The sequence below is a fragment of the Perissodus microlepis genome, chromosome 22 (genome assembly GCF_051167445.1).
Source record: "Perissodus microlepis isolate ML-2025 ecotype Zambia chromosome 22, ASM5116744v1, whole genome shotgun sequence".
NCBI lineage: Eukaryota > Metazoa > Chordata > Actinopteri > Cichliformes > Cichlidae > Perissodus > Perissodus microlepis.
In genome coordinates, this window is record NC_140481.1 from 20,417,757 (window position 1) to 20,438,739 (window position 20,983).

The 20,983-nt window shown below is 39.8% G+C and overlaps 1 protein-coding gene across 1 annotated transcript; it reads right to left on the bottom strand.

Moving 5' to 3' along the window:
* Positions 1-3,401: 3,401 nt before the first annotated feature.
* LOC146362987 (transcriptional repressor scratch 1-like) lies at positions 3,402-14,714 on the bottom strand. The gene is made up of 2 exons (XM_084919716.1): positions 13,421-14,714; positions 3,402-7,282 (listed from the first exon to the last, which is right to left on the bottom strand). The coding sequence occupies exons 1-2, from the start codon at positions 13,542-13,544 to the stop codon at positions 6,507-6,509; spliced, it is 900 nt and encodes a 299-aa protein (XP_084775842.1). The 5' UTR covers positions 13,545-14,714; the 3' UTR covers positions 3,402-6,506.
* Positions 14,715-20,983: the final 6,269 nt, after the last annotated feature.

The window sequence follows — 20,983 nt, forward strand, 5'->3', positions numbered from 1 at the left end:
GGTTGTCAGCCTGTTAAATTTCTATATAAAAGCAAGGTTGCTGAGAGCTTATGCCATTTTGCAGACAAATGACCATCCTGCAGCAACAAATATGTCAGTATTTGTTGAGGAATTTGTGAAATTTTCTTTCAACTCTATGATGGTTAGATAAATTTGAATTTCCGTGTATGTAGATGGAAGCAAAGTTTCGATTTTCACAGATTTCTCAGTTAACTACTATATTATCACAAGCAGTAGTCCTTTTTGGGGAAAATAACCTGATCAGTCTGTAAAAATTACAGAATATGAGGATATGCCTCAGAATGACTGCAGTCTTTTAGGTACGCACATGTTTATGTGTATGCATGCTTAACTCAGGCAAAGGTTCTTCGTAATCAATTTATGTCCATGGTGGCAGCACCTCATTACAATTCACTGTACATTTACTCTGACTTTAAGTGCTTACAGTCAACACAATACAAGCACTGTTCTTGTGGTTATGGTAAAAGAAATGTTATTGCATCATGATTTTTTACAAAGAGTATTTTATAATGAATTTCCAACATTTCTGTTGTTATTTAAATTATTTCAGACAACACAACTAGCAGAGCAACAAATAGTAGTGCATCCATTACAGTATGTGTTTGTTACTTTGATAATATAACATGCTGTTAAACCCTATTACTGTCAGAATCCTTCTAAGGTTAAAAATGTTTTTTATGTCCAAAATCCTTGAGGCAAATTACAAATCCTCTGCTTTTGTTTTTTGTTTGCTTGTTTGTTTGTTTTTTGTTTTTTGAGCAAAGACATTCACAAGCATTTTGGACACATGCACAAATTCTGCATCCTTGTTGTCAAGGTTAAAGACATTGCACTGACATCAGCTTCTGTGATTGGGGGTGAGATCCAGTTTGAACAGTAAAAAAATTACACACATACACAAACAGAGCTGAGATTTTGACCTCTGCAGAGACGCCATGGGGTAAAAAAAAAAAAAAAAAAAGCAAGAGGGCTTTGTAGATGATAATCAGCTGCAGTTTTTAAAACTGCAGGCAAATCAAATTGATTAATGTTTTATAAAAACTAATTAACTGTTTACTTGGAAATGAATGCACTGGGGCCAAAGACAATATTTATTCAACTTTTACTATATTTTTTTAGCGAACATGTTCTCACTGGGCTCAAGCTGTTTCTTTACATGACTGATGATTTGTCAATTGGCTAATCTCACCATCTCATATCACTCTAAAGATCATCGCGATGGGGAATAGGGTTTTTTATAGTGTGCTCTTTAAAGGGTCATTGCAACTCATTTATAGATAAAGCTCAGTGTGGACATTGTGAGACACAGTATTCAGCCCTCTTACGGATACATAAGCTTTGCTTATATCCTTCCATCTTATCACTGGCTCAGAGACTACTGAAATCAGTGTTACAAACTTAGGTCATAGTCTTTGAAGGGCATGGGGATTTACCTATAAGGAGTGTATAAAAAAAGAAACTATGAGCAAGTTACAGCTTGCTAAGTTGGACCCCTTTTGCCTTCTGAAATGCTTTAATTCTTCATGACACAGATTCAACAAGTGGCTGAAACAACATGATAGCATCACAGAGTTGCTGCAGGTTTAATGAAAATCAACAATGTAAATTTGCTGTTCCCAAAGGTGCTCTTCTGGATTGAGATCTGGTGACTGTGCTGGCTATTTGAGCACAGTGAACTCATCGTTACCTTCAAGAAGCCAGTTTGAGATCATTTGAGCTATGTGGCATGAGGCACTGCCCTGTCCATCAGAAGATGGGTACACTGTAGTCATAAAGGGATCGACATGTTCTGTAATAATAGTCAGGGAGTATGCGGTGTTTAAACAATTCTCAGTTGGTCCTAAGACAGACTATTCTTCGCACCATTACACCACCGCCATATTGAAGTAACGATACAAAGCAGGATGGATCTGTGCTTTCATGTCTTCACCAAATTCTGACCCTGCCATGTGACTCTCACAGCAGGAATCAAGACTCATTACAAAAGGCAACGTTTTTCTAATCTTCTAGTTTTGGTGAGCCTGTGTGAACTGTAGCCTTAGTTTGCTGTTCTTAGTTGACAGAAGGGGAATCTGCTGCTGTAGTCGGAAATACTGTACTGCCAGATAAAATAGATTATTTATGGAAAAATTCTATATGGGAATAGAATTTTTTTATGATTAAAAACAAAAAAATAAAATAAAATAAAAATAAAATAAACACCAAAATCCAAAGTCCATTTGTCATGCTTTACCTGGTTCTATGAACTTGCTGCTGGCTATGTTTCCTTGCTGTGTCTTTATTGATTTAAAGGTTAACTGCTGTCGATATTGTAAAATGAGGTGACTCTGTTATATGAATAAAACTGAATTAAACTGAACTGAAAAAAGATTTAAAAATTATAGAAATTCTATTGATCGTATTTTTAATGACTCTGGACTGTAAAGGTATTTAATATATATTGTTTAAACTAAGATATCTGAAGACTAAGATAAAATATGTATTTCTACCTTCTATTATTCTTTTCTGTAATTTTACCAATTTGATCAGTAATTTTAAAGAATATACAACTAATAAAAAATCTTCCGTTGGTGAAATTAATTATAATTACTTCAGTTTACAAATACTTCAACATGACATATACTCATTAAAAAAATTCTAACATTTTTAAAACTTTGTGGGGGGGTAAAAATTTCTATAATTACATAACAATGGACAATCAAATCTATATAAATTACTGAAACTTCTCTGCTCTATTTAAAATGTTTAAATATTTGTATTTACAGCATAAAAATTGGATATTTGTGAAATTAGATTTAATTTTATTCTTTTTATAAGGAAAAATACAATTTATGTATTAAAAACGTAAGTACATTAAAATAAATTTCATGTTTATTTACAGTTATGGGCATTTTACACTAGACATGTTGATTAAGAACCAATTTCTGGAAATTTTTTATGATCTGTATCAAAACTCTGTAAAAATCTGTCACATTAGGGGTTTTTTTTTAACAGTAAACAGAACTGTTGCTCATTGGATGTTTTTTCTTTTTCTCTTATTCTGTGTAAACTGATGTGTGGGAAAGTCCCAGTAAATCAGAAGTTTGCGAAATAGTCATCTGATACCAAAACAAAGTCACTTAAATTACATTTATTCCCCATTAGGATCCCAGTTTGAACTTCAGTTAGTTGTCTTGAGATGCCTAAATGCACTGAGTTGTTGTCATGTGATCGGCTGATTAGATATTTGTGTTAAATAGTTGAGCAGGTGTACCTAATGAAGTTCCAGTGTTTTTATGTTTGATTCAGCCTAATGGCATGATGACTGAAGGCTATCATAATGATCATTACTTAACATTTACACCTGTGTTATGCGGGGGAAAAGGAGAAAACAAACAAAATTGTTTTTAAAGTATTTTTTTATTTAGGAAGTGAAACAAAATGCCCAGTGTTGTCTTTGTGCTTTACATGGTTTCAAACCGGCCATTTGAGGTCTCCAAAAAAAAACCCTCAGAGTAAGAAATCAAAACACAGCAGGAAGCTCCAAAAGAATTCATCATTCTCCCCTTCATCATTATCATCATCACTGCCAACATCATCATCATCATCACTCGTTACAGTTCTGTAGAAATAATCAGACTCCAAAGTCACATCAGTGCTTATTTACAAGGCCTCTTGCTGCAAAATAGTTAGGTTTTTATTTACTCTAAAAAAGGTGTGGTGTAGATCACAAATATATTAAGAAAAATGACACAACACATACTGAAAGTGTCATTTTTAACAGTATTTTGTGGTGTAGGACAACAGCCTGTGTTACATCAGCATATTTGTTGCCGTTTCTATCTTTGAATCATTGTAGTAGAAAAATGAGAAAGAGGTTATTTCTACATACAAGGCATCGTCTACCTGAATCTAAACTCTTTCATTGTGCTACTATCTTTGAAAGAAAAGGTTTTAGGTTATAATTCATAAGAGGAAGTGCTTTTATATAAGAATAGGTAAACTAGCTTGTGGCTATAGTAGGCTACAGTAGTTCATAGTAGAATCTAAGTGTTCGGCGATGCACTCTGGTGCTGAAATATTGACCAAATGTCTCCTCTTCGTTCTCAACAATCAGTCTGAATCACATCGAGAACTGCCACATTAAATTCACAACAGCCAGTGATGATGAAAAGAAAAACAACCTGAAATCAGGAAGAGCCTTTGAGTCTTCAAATGGAGTTTTGTGTTTTCATGTAAAGCCCTCGAGCAAAACTGATCTTCTGATTGGATAAAAAAAAAAAAAAATACTGAGAAGAGAGCACAATAATTGTGACCAACTTATAGGAAGAAACTCTGGCTGTGTTCAAGGACTAGTGAGGATCAAAGAGAAGCCGGTTCAGCAGCACAGCTATTGTTTCACATCTTAAACAATTCCAATATGCTACCAAGGCAGAAGAGTGGCCACAGTTTTAACTGTTCAGGGTTTGCGTTTCGTCCATGTTTCAGCACCAGAGGTCTACAGCAGTACCTTCTACTCTCTACGATATTTTAGAATAATAATACGAGGCAGGCAGTGCATAAACCATGTACAAAAAGACCCATCCCGACCCAACCCAGAGCCCTCTGTCTAAAGGAGTAGAACCACCTGTGTGAACCCCTGGAAGCCCCAGCAGCTGCTAATACTCATACAGACACAACTGTCTATAAGATTATAATGATACCAATATAAAATTGTAACTAGGAGGCAACGTTTTCCACACTGTGTACCAAAGCAGCTGAGTTTGAAAAACAGACTCCCTGCTCACTCCAGTTTGGTCTTTCTGACTGGCTGTCACAGCGGCGTCACAGTCCCTGTAAATTTAGAGCTCTAAACCCAACCCGCCATTATTTAACACTAACTTGGTTCGCTAACTCCCTGAAATGTCATTTCTCGTAACTACATAGAATAGTGGCATTTGAAAAAAAAAAATCAAGATGTTACAAGCAGTTATGACTCACGTGTCTTCAAAAATATCATGCATTATTGCTCTATCGGATATCAACGAAATATTGCCCAAGACAGAAATTTGTTCGGTTTTGCCTGTTATCTAAGAGGTTTGGAAAAATATCCAAAAAAGATTCATAAAATTGGCATAGATTCCATTATTAGGCTATTATTTTTTTCCTCTCTTTTTTTTGCATGCATTAGTTTAAATAATTAAAGTGGCTGACAAAAGTAAAAAGATATTCATTAATTAGAAAGTGTCAAATGCTTTGGCATATTTGTAACAAAGGCAAAAAAACAAACAAAGTAAAGTGCAAATCAATACAAATGTAAATGCATATGTAAATAAATGCATAAATACATAAATCATAAATAGACACATTTTTTAAAAAAAAGATAAAAACCTCAAAGATGAATGCTGTGCTTCTTGATGCAACTAAACTATTATACAACACTGGAAAAAGGTTTGACCTTTTGAGGAAATCCAGGACATTTTTAATGTCTCAATCCCCATCCAACACTGACAAATTAAAAAATAATAATAATAATAACATCAGATTTAGGTTATAGCAAAACTGTTAAGGAATACCCTGGTGGCTCAGTGGGAGTTTTTAGCCATCTGATCCTGAACTGGAACTCATAACGGTCCACTGTTTGCGGTTAAGTAAGCGCATATCCCAATATTACTTAGAAGTAAAGAAAAGAGCTATTTTGTCCACAGTTTTAAAAATACGTCATTTCTCACCACACAGGTGTACTGCCTGTACTACCACATTGTGACAGGTGTGTCTTTTCTTCACAGTTCATTGTGGTAATGTCAGAAGCCACGTATACAGACACTGTATACTGCGGGTGTCCGGTTGTATAAATAAATATCATTACAAGTATCTTGTTTACTTGCACAGGAGAAACGCTGTGTGCTTTCCTTGTTTTGATGCTTTATCTTTGTAAGCTCAGTCCAAGGTCGGTCTCAGTAAAAGCAGGACACCACATGTATCCTTAGATTATGAAGGTCTGTTTTTAGAAACGCATAAAACTTGAAAGCTCATTGAATCTCACTGGAAGAAAACCGATGCTGTGATTCATGCTTGGAGATTGGAGATGAGTTGTGCTTTAGTGTCATTTCCTCGTGGATTGGGAAAACAAAAAAAAATAACAGAATGCTGAGGGTAGATATGGACATAAATAGATCTAGGTATCTTCAAAAATGATGAGCTAGATGTGCTGTGCTTTATTTATCTTCACAGATATTTCAAAAAGCCTCAACGGGAAGTAACTTATCGACGCAGGTGACAGTCTAAATTAGGCATTGAAAACTTTTCACTCCACTCTCAGATGAGGGAAGATAAAACAAAGGAGAGATTGGAGGGTTCTTGATAGGAACGGATGCCTTCAATCTATTTTTGTCATATACCTCGTGATTCTTGCAGAGAAAACACTCCTACCTTGTAACACTCAGATTCTGCTTTTTGGGGGAAAGAAATAAAAATAGGGAATGAGGCCAGGAAAATTGCATGTAAACAAATTAAAACCACCCCAGTCATTCTCCCAGGGAGCTCAGAGGGGAGAACGCCCCCTTGAAGCACGCCGACTCATAGTGCTTGTTCAGGTAACTCTTGAGTGCAAACGTCTTGTTGCATCGTTTGCACTTATAGTGCTTGAAGGCTGAGTGTGTCTGCATGTGAGCACGCAGGTTAGACCGGTCAGCAAACGCTTTGCCACAGTGCGCACACCCAAACGGCTTCTCCCCCGTGTGCGAGCGCATGTGGCCCTGCAGCAGCCACGGCCGGCTGAACGCTTTGCCGCACACGTCGCACTTGTGCTTGAGGTCGTGGGTCAGGAGGTGCATAGCCATGGCTGGCATGGAGACGTACACTTTCCCACATGTGGGGCACTTCTTAGCCATCTTGCTGTCTATGCTCCTGTGCGTCTGCTTGTGCCGGCTCAGGTTGGAGGATGTGGCGTAGGTTTTACCACACTCACTGCAGGTGTGCCTCTGGGCAGTTCCCCTCAGGGTTCCCGTGGTTTTCCTTCGTGATCGTCCGTCCATGATGAAAAACGCATCCACGCTGTATCCTTCACTCACAGCTGTGTCACCGTTGATGTATCCCCCGGCTGATGACGAAACTTCGGACCGGGGACTGTCAGGCTGGTCCGAATCGCCATGGATATCACCATGGATGCCAGAATATGTGTTGTTGATGCGGCCATAGATGACCGATGAGTGGCTCGGGGAGGGTACTTTAGAGATGACTGATGAATCGCTTCCAACCACATCGTCGTACGGATTAGGACTCAGATAATCACTGACGTAGCCTGAAGAGACAAAAAAAAGAGGTAAGTCATCGTGGCAGGAGGATTGATTGGCTTGGAAATCTACACGAGTGACTGCTACAAAGCTTAAACAGAGTCAAAAGGGATATTTGAGTGCTGGCAAACCTGTCTCTAACAAAACCTAAAGGGGCAGTTCACCACAAAATTAAAATTAAGCTTTTTCTACACTTTAGTGTTGCTTATCCACACAAATGGCTTGAGTGTGAGTTTTCCAGTTTGAGACACTGACTGTAAAACCGTCTGCTTCCTCTTGGACAACATCATACTGTTCTCATTGTCTTGGAGCAACTTTGACCACATAATTTCCTTTGGGATTAATAAAGTATTCTGATTCTGATGATGATTAATGATTCTTTCCAGAACCTGACTCGTCAAAACACTAACAAACATTGCATCACATAGGAACTGTTTTTCTCCTTCTACTGTTTTACTCCATGAACCAAAAGAGGCAGCCAGCTAACATTTCTTCTTTTATTCTAGAATGACACATCTGAGATTGGTAAAAGGAAAATAGTTCTCTTTTTTGAGTTACTAGAAAATATTTTCTCATACAAAACTTTTCCCCAAATGTATGACTGCGTATTATGTTGCTTCAAATGTTAATCATTTTGCACCTTTTAGGTCAAAAGTGCAGAGCATAAAAACGGAAGAGATTAATATTAAGTGCCAAGTTTGTCCAACTATCCACCATGTTGTTGCAATTAGTTATAAAAAGAAAGCACCTGAGTGCTAGAAATACAAGATATGGTTCGAGTATCTATTATAGCACTCGTTACTATACTACTCAAGACCCTGAGGGCTCTGTAGAACCTATCACTACTAAGAAAATTGTTTGTTTTTTTAACTTGTATTGTATAACGGCAGGTCTCAATCACACTCGTTCATCAAAGTTCCTTCATTATTAACATTTTGTCTCCAGACTACATTACATTACTGATCACACCCTGGCATCTCTGGTTTCTAAATATCAATCATACCACAATAAGGATCACATGAACCACATTCGCCATGTGTTCTGCACTCCCATTATGCCCAGTATCCATAAAAGACCAAAAGGTTTCCGAGTCGATTCGAAAGAAATACCTTCACATCGGTTTTTGGAGGTGATGCAAAGCAAATGAAGGAAAAGAGAAGGAGACAGTTGTGGTATTCATAGTGGCAGTAAAATGCTTCTCAGTCCTTACAAGCAAGGAGGAGACACTTTCCCCTCAGTGGGAAATCTTTATTTTTCATTGGAGGGCTCAGTGAGCACACTTGCTCCTCATCAGCTGCACCTTTTCTGACAGGTCTGAAGCTGCACACAGTCACACCTCATGGCTGTCAAAACCTCAACTGCTGTACAAAGAGCATCTCTATTACAGCAGCTGGGTGGGGGTGAGGGGGGGGGGTCCAGTGCATTACTCAGTGGGCACAGTGACACTGACAGTCTCCGTCTTGAGGGAAAACGGGAAGTACACTTCACCGAGACTCACAAATTCCAAAGCAACCTGCATATTTGTGCACAACCCCTGACAAATCTGGTGAATTATTTGATGCCGCGTTATGATGCCAGCTGCTTCATTATTTCTATTATTGGCACTCAACAGGCTAAACTGTAACAGACACAAGGAGAGACTGGTAGCTAATAACCCATGGCCGCAACTCCTGTGGATTTATGCCGATCAATAGCTCTCCATTTCAATTAGCACTCTGTGAGCATTAAGACACAGACAGCAGAGGAGATACTATTGCTGGTAATATAATTTCATGATGCAGTTCTGAGAAAGGCTCAGATGTTGGTCGATAATGTGATGAGAACAACAGACAGAGGGTAGAAGGGTAGAGAAAGGGGAGTCATATTAAGGTGAGGAAGAGAGGGAGGGAGGAAGAAAGAAAAACCTAGCAGGGAGAAAGTAATGTTACGTTAAATGTGGTGATGGTGGTTGGGTGGTTTGGCAGTCCTGTACACAGCGCTCATGCTAATTTAACATTTTCGAATTTAATTAAGACCAAATAATAGAGAGAGAAAATAGAGGGAAAGCGAGAGGGGGGGAGAAGAGGTGTGGAGTGGAGAGAGAAAATCATGAATCATAAATATTCAATCATTTCACTCTGGAAGGAAGTACTGTGTTTGTGTGTGTGCCCGTGTGTGTGTGTGTGTGTGTGTGTGTGTGTGTGTGTGTGTGTGTGTGTGTGTGTGCCTTGTTTTATAGAGCATGAGTAAAGTTTTGAAACATGACCAAGTGCTCAGTTTGGACCCTTATAACCAGGTATGTTGACTAAGAGCAGCTGGAGTCTTGGAGATGTTGTAGAGAGTCGTAATCACTCAAACTGACAGTTTCCAGTCCTGCTACAGTCCTGGACTATAGTGGATACTCAGCAGCTGCACTGGAGGTGGTATAGCCTTGCAAGCTGCTGCAGATAAACCACCTACATCTGCTTCCCTCCCTTCTCTAACCTTGCCCTGACTCACCAGTGGCACATGACACACCGGTGGGCATGGAGCCACTGCAGGTGGGGAAAAGTGCAATATGTGAAACAAAAGTAAATTAAGGTCCACTATAGTCAAAAGAAGATTGATATCTCCATCTGTAGTAATTTATATTTGGCAGCACAGCTCTGTTCTGGGACCTCACCGCACTTCCATGTGCAAATATGGAAAGATGGAGGTGGGGAGAGCAGCAGCAAGACAGCAGCATACAGAACAGAGCAAGTGTCAGTGACAACAGATGTGATAAGAATTAAATTTGACGGTGGGTTTCAAAGTGGCTTGCAGATGTGCCACAACTGAGGTCTAAAGTATCATCGGCAAGGGGCCTTGAAGAAGACGTTCTCCCAAGTGTTGGCAATCAGGGAACAAAGTAAATAATCAATATAACTGATGCGCATCAGAAACACTTTAGATATTTTTCCAGAAGGTCAGTTTTGCCTTAGACCTCAGAGGGTTAAATAACAACCTATGTGGGATAACCAGCTGGATGTGTAGTAGAGCAGAGTTTCGTCATCAGTTAATGTGTGCTGGCACTGAGATCAGCTGATCTGCCGGGACTGACTTCACAGCCTGCTAAGTTTTGTTGATGCTATCCTGCTGACCTTTATTCGACTAAAATTTACACTTTCAGTTGTTAATGATTGCTTTGAGAACAGTTTGTGGGGTTTTTACACAGACTTCTTCTTCTGATAGGGGCTGTGGCAGAAGAAGTTTGAGAAGCGCTGCTCTGATCAACGTTGCGTTAGCAAAGATGGCACCAAATTCCAAAATGCTGTCTAAGATTTAGCGAAAAATGATGATACCGTCAAATTTTCTGAAACAGCATACTAATACATGGTCGTGACCTGCTGGATAAGCAAGACATGGAAAGCCAATTTAGAGTCTATGATGAAAAGGGTTCATCTTTCTGGGGACAAAAAGATGGTGTTCAGTAGCTGTTATCTCAATGCATCGTATAACTAATTATTTCTTGGCCACCACAGAGGGTAAATTGTCCTGCTGGTGATGTAGGGAACTATATGATCTATGACTAATTAGCAGAAATCTTTGGTCCTGTGTCCAAGGAAAGAAAGTTAGGGAGGGTGACAGACTGAAAAAGAAGTCTTTTCAAGTGAGCAAAATAACCCTATCCATTATCTACATTATCTTTGACTATTCTGTGAGTACCATATCACCTCTCCTTCACCTGTACTAACAGCCAGACTGAGCCATGCATATGTGACTGACAGGCAGAAACAAAAACAAGCTCGCTGTCTGGTTCTAGGATACTTTTTTTCTCACACAGAACCTTTTTGCACGATCCCTGCCAATTAAACATGACCATTCCCTTTCATCCCTTTTCATTTAAAGCGCTCTGACTGTGACTGTTGCTGTTGCTGCGCATCTCGGCATCAGTGTACTGTCTCTATTTGTTTTTTTGTCTCTCTCTGTCTGAGTATCTGTCTCGCTGTGTCAACTCCGTATTCATTTCAAAGTACTTTAGTAGCATTAGAGCTGATAGCTGTTCTAAATGCTTATTAAAGATTAAATACTCTGCCAAACTAGAGCCATCCCACTTTCATGTGTCTTTGAAATACCGAGAATTAGGAATGGAAAGAAAAAGAAATGGAGAGAGAGAAAGGCTGCAAGCTACAATTTAATTTTTGATCCAAACCAGCAGTAACTGACGCACACTTGTGTGCTTTGGACACTTGTAGGTCACTGACTGCTTCCTGTCTGTGTGTGTGTGTATGTGTGTGGGTAATGCTGTGCACTCAGCTGTGCAAGCTGCCTGGGAAATGTGCCGAGTTGACAGAAACAGCAGAGTGTGTGTGTGTGTGTGTGTGTGTGTGTGTGTGTGTGTGTGTGTGTGTGTGTGTGTGTGTGTGTGTGTGTGTGTGTGTGCAACAAGCTGCATTTGCTTCAGTCAAACTGTTGTTATATTTATAACAAGGGATGGCTTCCCTAGTCTGTACATGCTTGCCACAATGCTACTGCTGCTGCCTCTGCTGCGTGTTTCTGGTTTCAGATCATCAGAACGCTTGGGATCTCTTCATCTTACATTTGACCTTGGCACAATGCGAAAACCAGCAGGCTGCACTAACTCCATTACATGCTTGTCCCCGTGCAGTGACGGTGAATTTTTTTTTTAGCTCTTTAAAGCTGTAGTCATTCTTTTTTGGCCACTAGAGGGCAGAATCAAGCAGACACACAACCCAGGCAAATTATTGACCTATAAGGGTGTTATGTGTTTTTCTAGCAAAATCTGCCACTTTATTTGCTTTACATTACTGGATGCTGAACAATGACTCTCAAAACATAAATCAAAACAATAAGCTAAAGGTGGCCAAAGGGGGATAAATGAAGCAAAAAACACATAGCAATTTTACTCTGGGGATTTGTGACCCATTTACATAGCATATAGTAATTTTATCCAGTATCGTATCTTTAATGTCAAGGGCATATTGACATAGATAAAAGCTCCCATCTCTGTTAAAGTGCATATGGCATGTTTTCTGTGGTTTTGCTTCCGAGATTATCAGACCAAAGCAAATGTATGACTTCTGAGTAGAAATGCTAGGTAAATATTCCTTTTGTAAAAGATTTCCACACTTTTCCACTGAATATTTGACCCAAATACTGCCCTTTTCATTGACTTTGTATCGTATTTTCCCCGTGTACCCCAGATTATACAGTGCGTGGGAACCATTGGCAGCCAGTGTAGCTGGGCATGATTGCAGAAATCTTTGAAGGTGACTCACAGGTGCTGGAGAGAAGGCTGATTTGAATAATATAATTGGCAACAGAACAACGGTGTATCCCAATGTATGTGTGCTGCTGACATAATGCATTAACATAATCATTTAGCATGGTTTTCTGCAATGATCCTGCGCTCACTGGCTCCCTGTTGCTTCCGCCACAGTCTTTGTATGCTCCTTCGGGAAAAATGTATTTTTCTGCACGAACATGTTAATGTCAGCAACTGTTCAGAGCTGGATGTGTGTGTTTTAATGCTTTGTGTAAGAGTAAAGGCAGGGGGAGATGCGAAATCCTACAGGTACATTTAAAAACTATAACAGGTTGTAGAGGGAGTGCAAAGCAAACCTGAAATTCAATTAAGCATTCTCTCCTGTTTTCTTCAAATTATATTTTATTCCAGATGTGACTTCCTTTCGTTGAGCATTAAAAACCATAAATAATACAGAGTAATTCAGCCTCATGAAGTGCCTATATAAAAAGCTCTTAACCTCCGACCTGACTGCAGTCAGATCCAATGTGCATCGCACACTTACTCCCTTATATTACCTATTTTGTATTATTATTAAACCGTCTCTTTTATTGCCCCAAGTCTCAAGAGGTTCTTATCAGACTGAGAGTGTAGGTTTCCTCTAATTTGTTTCTCTACATAAGACTATTTCATGGAACCAGAGCATTTCACCGAGTATAATTACAGTGTTGGAAATGGTATATTTGGGGGGGGGGGGCTATGACCGAAGTTTGACCCTGTAATTCCCTTCTCCTCTTCCTTCTGAAACAGTCATGACTAATGCTTTAAATCTGGGGATGAAAACTCAGAGGGATGCATGGCAGGCTTTAAATGGGCGCCTGTCTCCGCGCGCGTGTGTGTGTGTGTGCTCGGGTGTGTTTGTGTGTGTAGGTGTGTGACTAACCTTTGTCATGATGATGGAATCGCAGACTGAGCTCTTCTCTTCGGCTGTGACCATACGAGCTCTCCAGCTCGGCAGCCGAATAGTCGTCGAGCTTGACTTTCTTCACTAAGAAAGACCGAGGCATGATGGCTCCTACACTTGCACGACAAACACACGCTTTTCTATCCCACTTCAGTCTAAACTCACAACCTATCAGCTGATTTTTATTTTAACCGTGTAATTTTATTTATTTATTTTAATTCAGCCACTAAAGCTACGGTTGCTCCCTTCCGTCAAACAGCTTGGAAAAGTGGAGACATGGCTTTTAAAGATTAAAGAAACCGAGCTCTCCTCGTGTGCTTCTGCATGTTTACCACACATAATATTAATGTATTATTATTATTTGTTTTGCGGTGGTTTGTCAAATACAGGCTGTGTCTGCAAGTAATAGCCGGATCTCATGGAGAAAGCGATCTGTTTTCATCCCGTTAACTTGCCACTGGAAGACCTGTGGAGTCCTAAAGGCTGAAAAATAAAAGAATATAAGTCAGTTTCTGTATGGCTGCTCCGTTAAAAACGTCCCTCGTGCCGTGCTTAAATCCGTTGCTTCTAAAAGAAAGATTATGGTCTCGTTCTAACAAACCGCTGGTCTTCAGCACGCGGACAGCTCCCAACAAACACTTCCTAACGTCCAGGCTCGTGCTTTCAGCACCGGACAGCTCCTCCCGTCGCGAGACTCTTCCCCCCCTCTTTTTTTTTTTGTTTTTTTTGTTTTACACCGCGTGCCACAGCCAAACCGCTGTTGCCCCTTCAGCTCCAGAGGGAAAGGAGAGGAACAGAAAGGCGAAACGAGCAGTTTTAAGGGGTCTGTCTGCTCAAAAGTAGCAATCCAAACACAGGTGAGTCAACGACTTGACGATTTTTGACCAAAAAACCACCCCAAACAAATAAACAAACATTTGGGTGCAGCTCAAAGAAGCGGGAAGGAGTATGGCAGCAGAGTTGCAGCGCTTGGTTAAAGGTCGGGACAGTTTAGTCCAAGAAACCTCTCGAGACCTTCGCAGGACTTCAAACCCCAGCTCGAATATCACAAACTCAGGCAAAACGTCATCACAGTTCATTTAAAATAAATAAATAATAAAATACTGTTTTTAAAAACTGCGGCTGGAAGACCAGAACAGCTCTTCTCCGGTCGCTAACTCTTCGTTTCACTCTCTCCCCTCTCTCTTTCCTCCTCTCTCTCTCTCTCTCTCTCTCTCTTCTCTCCACTCCTCGCGCGTGCGGAGCTGCGGCTCTCTGTAGTGCACGGGATCAGCTGTTGCGGCTTTATAGGGCGCGAGAAGGAGGGGCCAGGGGCGGTTGGGGTGGGGGGGTCCTGGAGCTAAATTTTATTCATCAGGAGAAGAAAAAGAAAAAAAAGAGCATCTTGTCTTGTTGGACCAACAGCAGCGGTGCTCTGTGATAGCCGGGGAGGGTTTTATTTCGATAGTTTCTTGTGCTTGCCCGCTCTCACACTCTGATTATGACAGTGAAAGATGTTTGGATGGATGCACAGATGGGTGGATTAGTCCATAAACTGGAAAGCAAAGATTGCGTCTACGTAGACAGGAAAGTTTTCTTTTTAATCTGTTACACTGTGTTGTTTCTATAGATAATCTTTTGCTTTTGCATGTTAAGCTCAGGACGTATAAAAATGTTATGTTATAAAAAGTTCAGTAACTGTTGCTTTAAGGGGAAACCTTTGTGCGCCCGCCTGATTTGTAGTCCTTCCTAGGGACCGAAAACCATCAAACCAACCGCTCAACGCCAACTTCTAATGTAGCCCCGCACACAGGTCAACGCTTTTACGCTGCGATCAACCAATCAAGCTCCTCTTATGCAAATCAGCGCTCCTCTTGACCAATCAGATCCTAGGCGCATAAATCCATAGTCAGCATTAGCCAATGAGTTTGTTTAATGCAGCTGAGATGAAGGTGTTTTTACTGAATGGTATTTCAGAAAGACAGAGAAATAGACGGACCACCTTTTTTTTTTAATATCATGTAAACAGACTTTTCCCTCCAGCTACCAGGCAGCAACAGACTTGCATATATACACATTGTCATGCAAAGCCCTTCCCCATTCATACACACGCAGGCAGGCTGGCAGGAGAGATGATGGTGTATGATGTAATTCAGTGACGTGCGCATTTATGTAAGTTCTCTTTGGTGAGGTCCTTGGAGTTAACCTATTTTTAAAGTTCATTGATAAATGTTTAAAGGAGACAGAGAGGGTATGTCCTGTGGGTGTGAAAGAGCGTGTCTATTTTAAAACACAGTACAGTATGTGTAAATATGTGTGGATAAAAGTGCAGCAGCATATTCATCAGTGGCCTCAGGATCTATGCGTTGCATAAAAGAGGTTTCTTGTTCATATTTAAGATTTTACAACATTAAATACAAAGAGTAATAGGATGTGTCTGACTATGTAATCTGAGGCTCTGAAAGTATGAAGAATTTCTTAAATAAATCACATTTTTAGTAAAAAACTAACCTATTGATGTTGCACTGAATCAAGTGAGACTCATCACCCATCTTCTTGTGCAGCTCTCAGCCTCTTTTAGTTTCCATCTCATTGTTTTATTGTATTCTCCCCCCCCCCCCCCCCCCACACACACACACACACTGTATGTACAAACTGTCTTACATGAAGCATTTCCAGCAGTCACTCTGTGACAAGCCCTTTGTTTGTTTCAGCAAATGCTCCTAAAATGATGCATATTTATCCTCAAGTGACAAAGCCCTCTAGCAGCCATAGAAATGATGACCTGTCATTTGTGCGAAAATGTGTAAATCAGCTAACAATGTAATACAGCAGTATAGAGCCTGCACAGAGAGGAGGTTGGGTGGATGGATGGGTTAATAAAACACGAGAGACTGCTGCTGCTCACTTTCAGTTTAAGCAAACAACTTCTCAGACCTCAAAACTGAGGATTGAGAAAACATTTTATAATATGACATTTTCTCATCAATCTCTTCTCGGTACATTGATGAGAAAACCTCAGAACTTGCCAGAGCGCTTTCTCATGACTCCAACGATACGCCTGGCAAGTCTGAAGTATAGCAGTAGCTTCCTTAATTTATCAGCAGGAGCAAGTGAGTAAAGTTATATTCTTCAGAATCAGTTTAAACAAATTGGGTGGGCTGTACTACTCACCAGTATAATTTTAAACTTCTTCAATATTATATTCGTTTTGGAACACTGGGTAAAATATAAGGGGAAAATGCAAACATTTGCAATTATAATAAATTCATATTTTGTTCATAATCAAACATAGAAAACATAGTAAATGTTTAAACTGAGAACATATAACATTTAATTTTAATTTTTAGTTTTAGTTTTTGGGGACAGGGACAAGAAAATGCTAGAAAAATAAGTGGTGCTAAAAATAAGCAGATGGACGAACATTTGGCGTATTAGGTTAACTGGCAGCAGGTGAATAACATGACTGGGTATTAAAGATGACTGGGAGTTTCTCAGAAGTAAAGATGGAGAGGGGTTAAACAACTGGAAAATAAAACTGCAACTACAATTTCAGAATAATGTTTTTCAAGGAAAAATTGCAAAGACCTTGAATATCTTATTATGTACTGTAGAATGTCATCTACAGTACATAATGTCGTCAAAAGATTATGAGTATCTGGAGAAATTGCTGTGCTAAACATGGCCCTGTCCCAGCTTTTTTTGAGATGCATGTCTTACTATCTTTATTTTATTCCTGTACAGTTGGTGTGGAGCACCCACACTTTTCTTGTACATGTGCAATGACAATAAAGGGCCCTTCTTCTTTATTCTACTTTCAAATTCAAAATTGATCAGTAAGTTTTCAAAGTTCTATGGTGAATAAAATATTGGTTGCTGTTGCACGCTGTTTTTATTCCCACTTTATCTACAGCGTCCCAGCATTTCTGGACTCGTAATACACAGTAACAAATAGTTGCACTTGCTGATAGTAGAGCCATATTGTCAGCATACTGTCAGGTGCACAGCTTCCTACTTGTTGAGCATTTTATCTTTCTCTTTTATAAAATGCTTCATCACTGGAGAGAAAGTTCCAGATTCATAGAAAGCAAGACAATCCAAGGAAAAGAAAGTATTCAGTACATATGTGTCAGCGGACGTGTAAGTGTATTTCTCTCTGTCTTTCCGTGCTGATCAGTCACACACACTGCCCATTTTGTCCCATCTGTTTTTGTGATGGTGAAATTGTCCATTCCTCGTTATTTTCCCTGCTACCCACGAGTGCAGCTATACTGCTGAGTTCGGCGAAATATGTCTGTGTGTGTGTGTGTGTTTGTGTGTGTGTGTGTGTGTGTGTGTGTGCAGAGGCTGTGGGGACATGTGGAGACTGGAGACTCATTAGCATAATAATAGACTCGGATGCATGTAGACAGGCAGGCGTTTTGCGTGCATGTGTGTGTCTGTGTGTGTCGGCGGGTTTGCGAGTCCTGTCAGAAAACACAATTGTAGGGTCCTTGTTGACTTTCCATTCCTCTGTCTTTTAAAGAGCTATTTAAATGACAGGGTTTTAAATAAAACTCCATTCAAATAGAGGGGTTTTACATATAAAGCAATATCCAGATGAAAGGGTTTGTAAACAAAAACTGACAGAGAGAGATACAACGCAGGAGGGAGGAAAGAAAACAGAAGGAGGGGGAAAGACAGAAAAACAAAGAGAGAGAGCAAGAGAGGGGAAAAATAAATAGAGACAGGTCTTATAGAGGACAAATGGAAGGTCAAATGGGGTTTAAATGTAAAGAAAGAGGGAAGGGGAGCTGCAGAGAGGCAGCTCACGGCGAGCAGATAAAGGTAGTGATGGATGACACTGACGTTGGCTTCAACCGGCACAAATTTGTAGCATTAGCCTAAATCTAGTTGTGCATTTAATTATCTTTTTCTAATAGTATGCTGAGCAAGACTGCTGGGTCTGCTGGTATCGTGCTGGTATTGTGGAATTAAACTATTAAAGGGCAATAATCACAAAACGTAAAGGGGCCACATGAAGATATGGCAAATATGTTGTCATTACTTTTCAAAGTACCTGTATGTGCATTGTCTGATTACATCTTTACTCCCAGCCATTTTTTTCTTCTAGATGAAATAAATGATCATTTCATCTACTTTTTTGGGTAATTTTCCACCACCTTTGAAAAAGCTTACTTCAGTTGGCTAGTATCCATCCATCCTTGTTTGGGGGGAAAGTAAAAATACATGATAACAGGCATTTGAGCTAAAGAGATGGCATCATTTCTGTCACGGGGGGTGTCTCGGTCTGAGGCACTCCACTAGAGGAGTGAATACATTTTTCACAAAAGCTATTCCCTTGTTTTGTGCTTAGATGATAGCGGTGGAGAACACTGTCTAAAGGCTGACACTTCCTCTAATGCAAACAAGCACAGAGTCGTTCAGAGTTGTGTGCGTGCGTTACTTGTACACCTGTAAGAACTGTGAGTGTGACGCTGAAATGCTTTTGCTTTTCCGCTTCAAGCCTGCCTCCAAGGGAGCTGGTTCAATTTATCAGCTTGTTTAACTCTCAGATCCAATTTTTATGTAATTTGGGAGTTGTGCACACTGGCTTATTCGTGACCCACTGTTACCCATAACACTCTTGTCTTCATAAATGCCTTTGTAGCTTCAGAGTACACCCCCAAGGGGTCCAGAGATAGATCTGAGGGGTCTCAAGATGATTAAAGGAATAAAAAAGAAAAATATCTGTAATATTTCTCTGTCTTTTTCATACATTTCTGTCTATTTTCTGTCCTGGAATCTCGACAACATTTCTTTGTCTGTTGAGCTGCTCAGATCTTATGACCGCACAAGCTCTGGTTTAAGGAGTTGCAAACCAGCAGCTCGAATCAGTGTAACCCTGTGCAATACAATGATGACTGAGTACCACAGACGCCGTTTGTCATGTTCAGAGCATTAACATGTGTGCGGCACACAGTCTGACAAAAGAAAATACAACAGAAGTACAAAGACCAGCAGATACCTGGCCATCATGACAAAACATAAAAGAAAGGAACTGAAAATCATCTGTAAGCCCATCATGTCCATGTCACTGATACATATATGGCCCTGCATGTGTGCTATGAATATGTATGTTGTATGTATAAGATGTGACCCTCAACATTAATATGTATTGGGCGGTAATGAGGCGAATGGACAGATCAGATGGTTCCCTTTTTAACTGGTCACATGTGGCTCATTAGGGTAGGGCCATACAGAGCACCTGATACCCTCAAGATGACTACCGCACTCCAAGAATTATTTTATGTCATTTTTGTTTTGTTTAGGGAAAAGAGTGGAGCCTAAAGAGAGTTGAAGGGAGAAGTCAAAATTTAGACCAGAAGTCATCTGCTCGAGTGGCCAAGAGGTGCAAAGCAGTAGGCTGAAGTTCAAGTGTGAATGATAGTGTCCTGGAGCAATGCTTTCTTCAAGCCACAGCTCCTATAATTGACACTGACCTTTGACCTATTTGTGAACAGGGAAAATCATAAAACATCCTTATTTTCCCAAGAAGATTTATCATCACATGTCACCGCCTTAGTGCAAAGAAACCAAATTACTTGCAGTGTTAGGTAACTGATAACATATTTGTGTCAATATAGAATGACGCTAGACCTATGGTGTTATCAGGCAACTAAATTTGGGGGGAGGGTATTTGAATAACTTCCATTAGTGTGACCATGGTACAGCCAAGACAAGCACAAGTAACTGGGAATCAGAGTCAAGGCACTGATTGTCGATGTGTTAGCATAGCAAGCAGGCAGAGTAAAAATGAGTACTTACAATATTAACACTTCATAAGTAGTCAACCTGGTAACATAACTGTGATGAACGCTGGTGAATTTTTGCCTGGGGCCCCAACAGCCTCTAGAATGGGCTATGAGCGATGAAACTCACTGTTACCAGCGTAACATGCTGCATGTTATGTTTCCCAGTCCAAAACAAAAGGCCATGTGTATTTAATACGTGTTGACACCAGTAAAATAGTAAGGTATGAGAATATTGGCCTCAGCACAAAACCAGTGCTGAGTATATATAAATATATATACATTACTATAAATAAATAACCGGCTGATGGATAAAAATGTCTTTAGATGCATATGAACAGACTTGCTATGAGGCTGATACTGTGAACTCAACAGTTTAAAAGAATACACTTCCATTTCCTGACCTCTTTTTTTGAGTTGGAGCCTTCTCTAAGCCACCCTGTGGTGGCAAATTCAATTATAGTGGTTAAAAATGTGATAAAATTGTAGTTTCAATAAAACCAATAATACTGCAATATTTGTATCCATGACGACAGAAAACCAATCCAGTCCAAATCTGGGAAATTTGTCTCTGCCTTGATTGTGCAAGGACTGATATTAAACTGGGAATCACATTACCCTTAATGAATCCCATGCTGGATTTGAAAACTTTCTAATATTTGAGAATTATCTTACTCATTGGTTTTTAGTACCAGCTACAACAGCAGAAAATGCAGATCTCCAGTGAAGCTTTTAAACGCTCAAACCCCAACTCTCTACTGCATTTAAATTC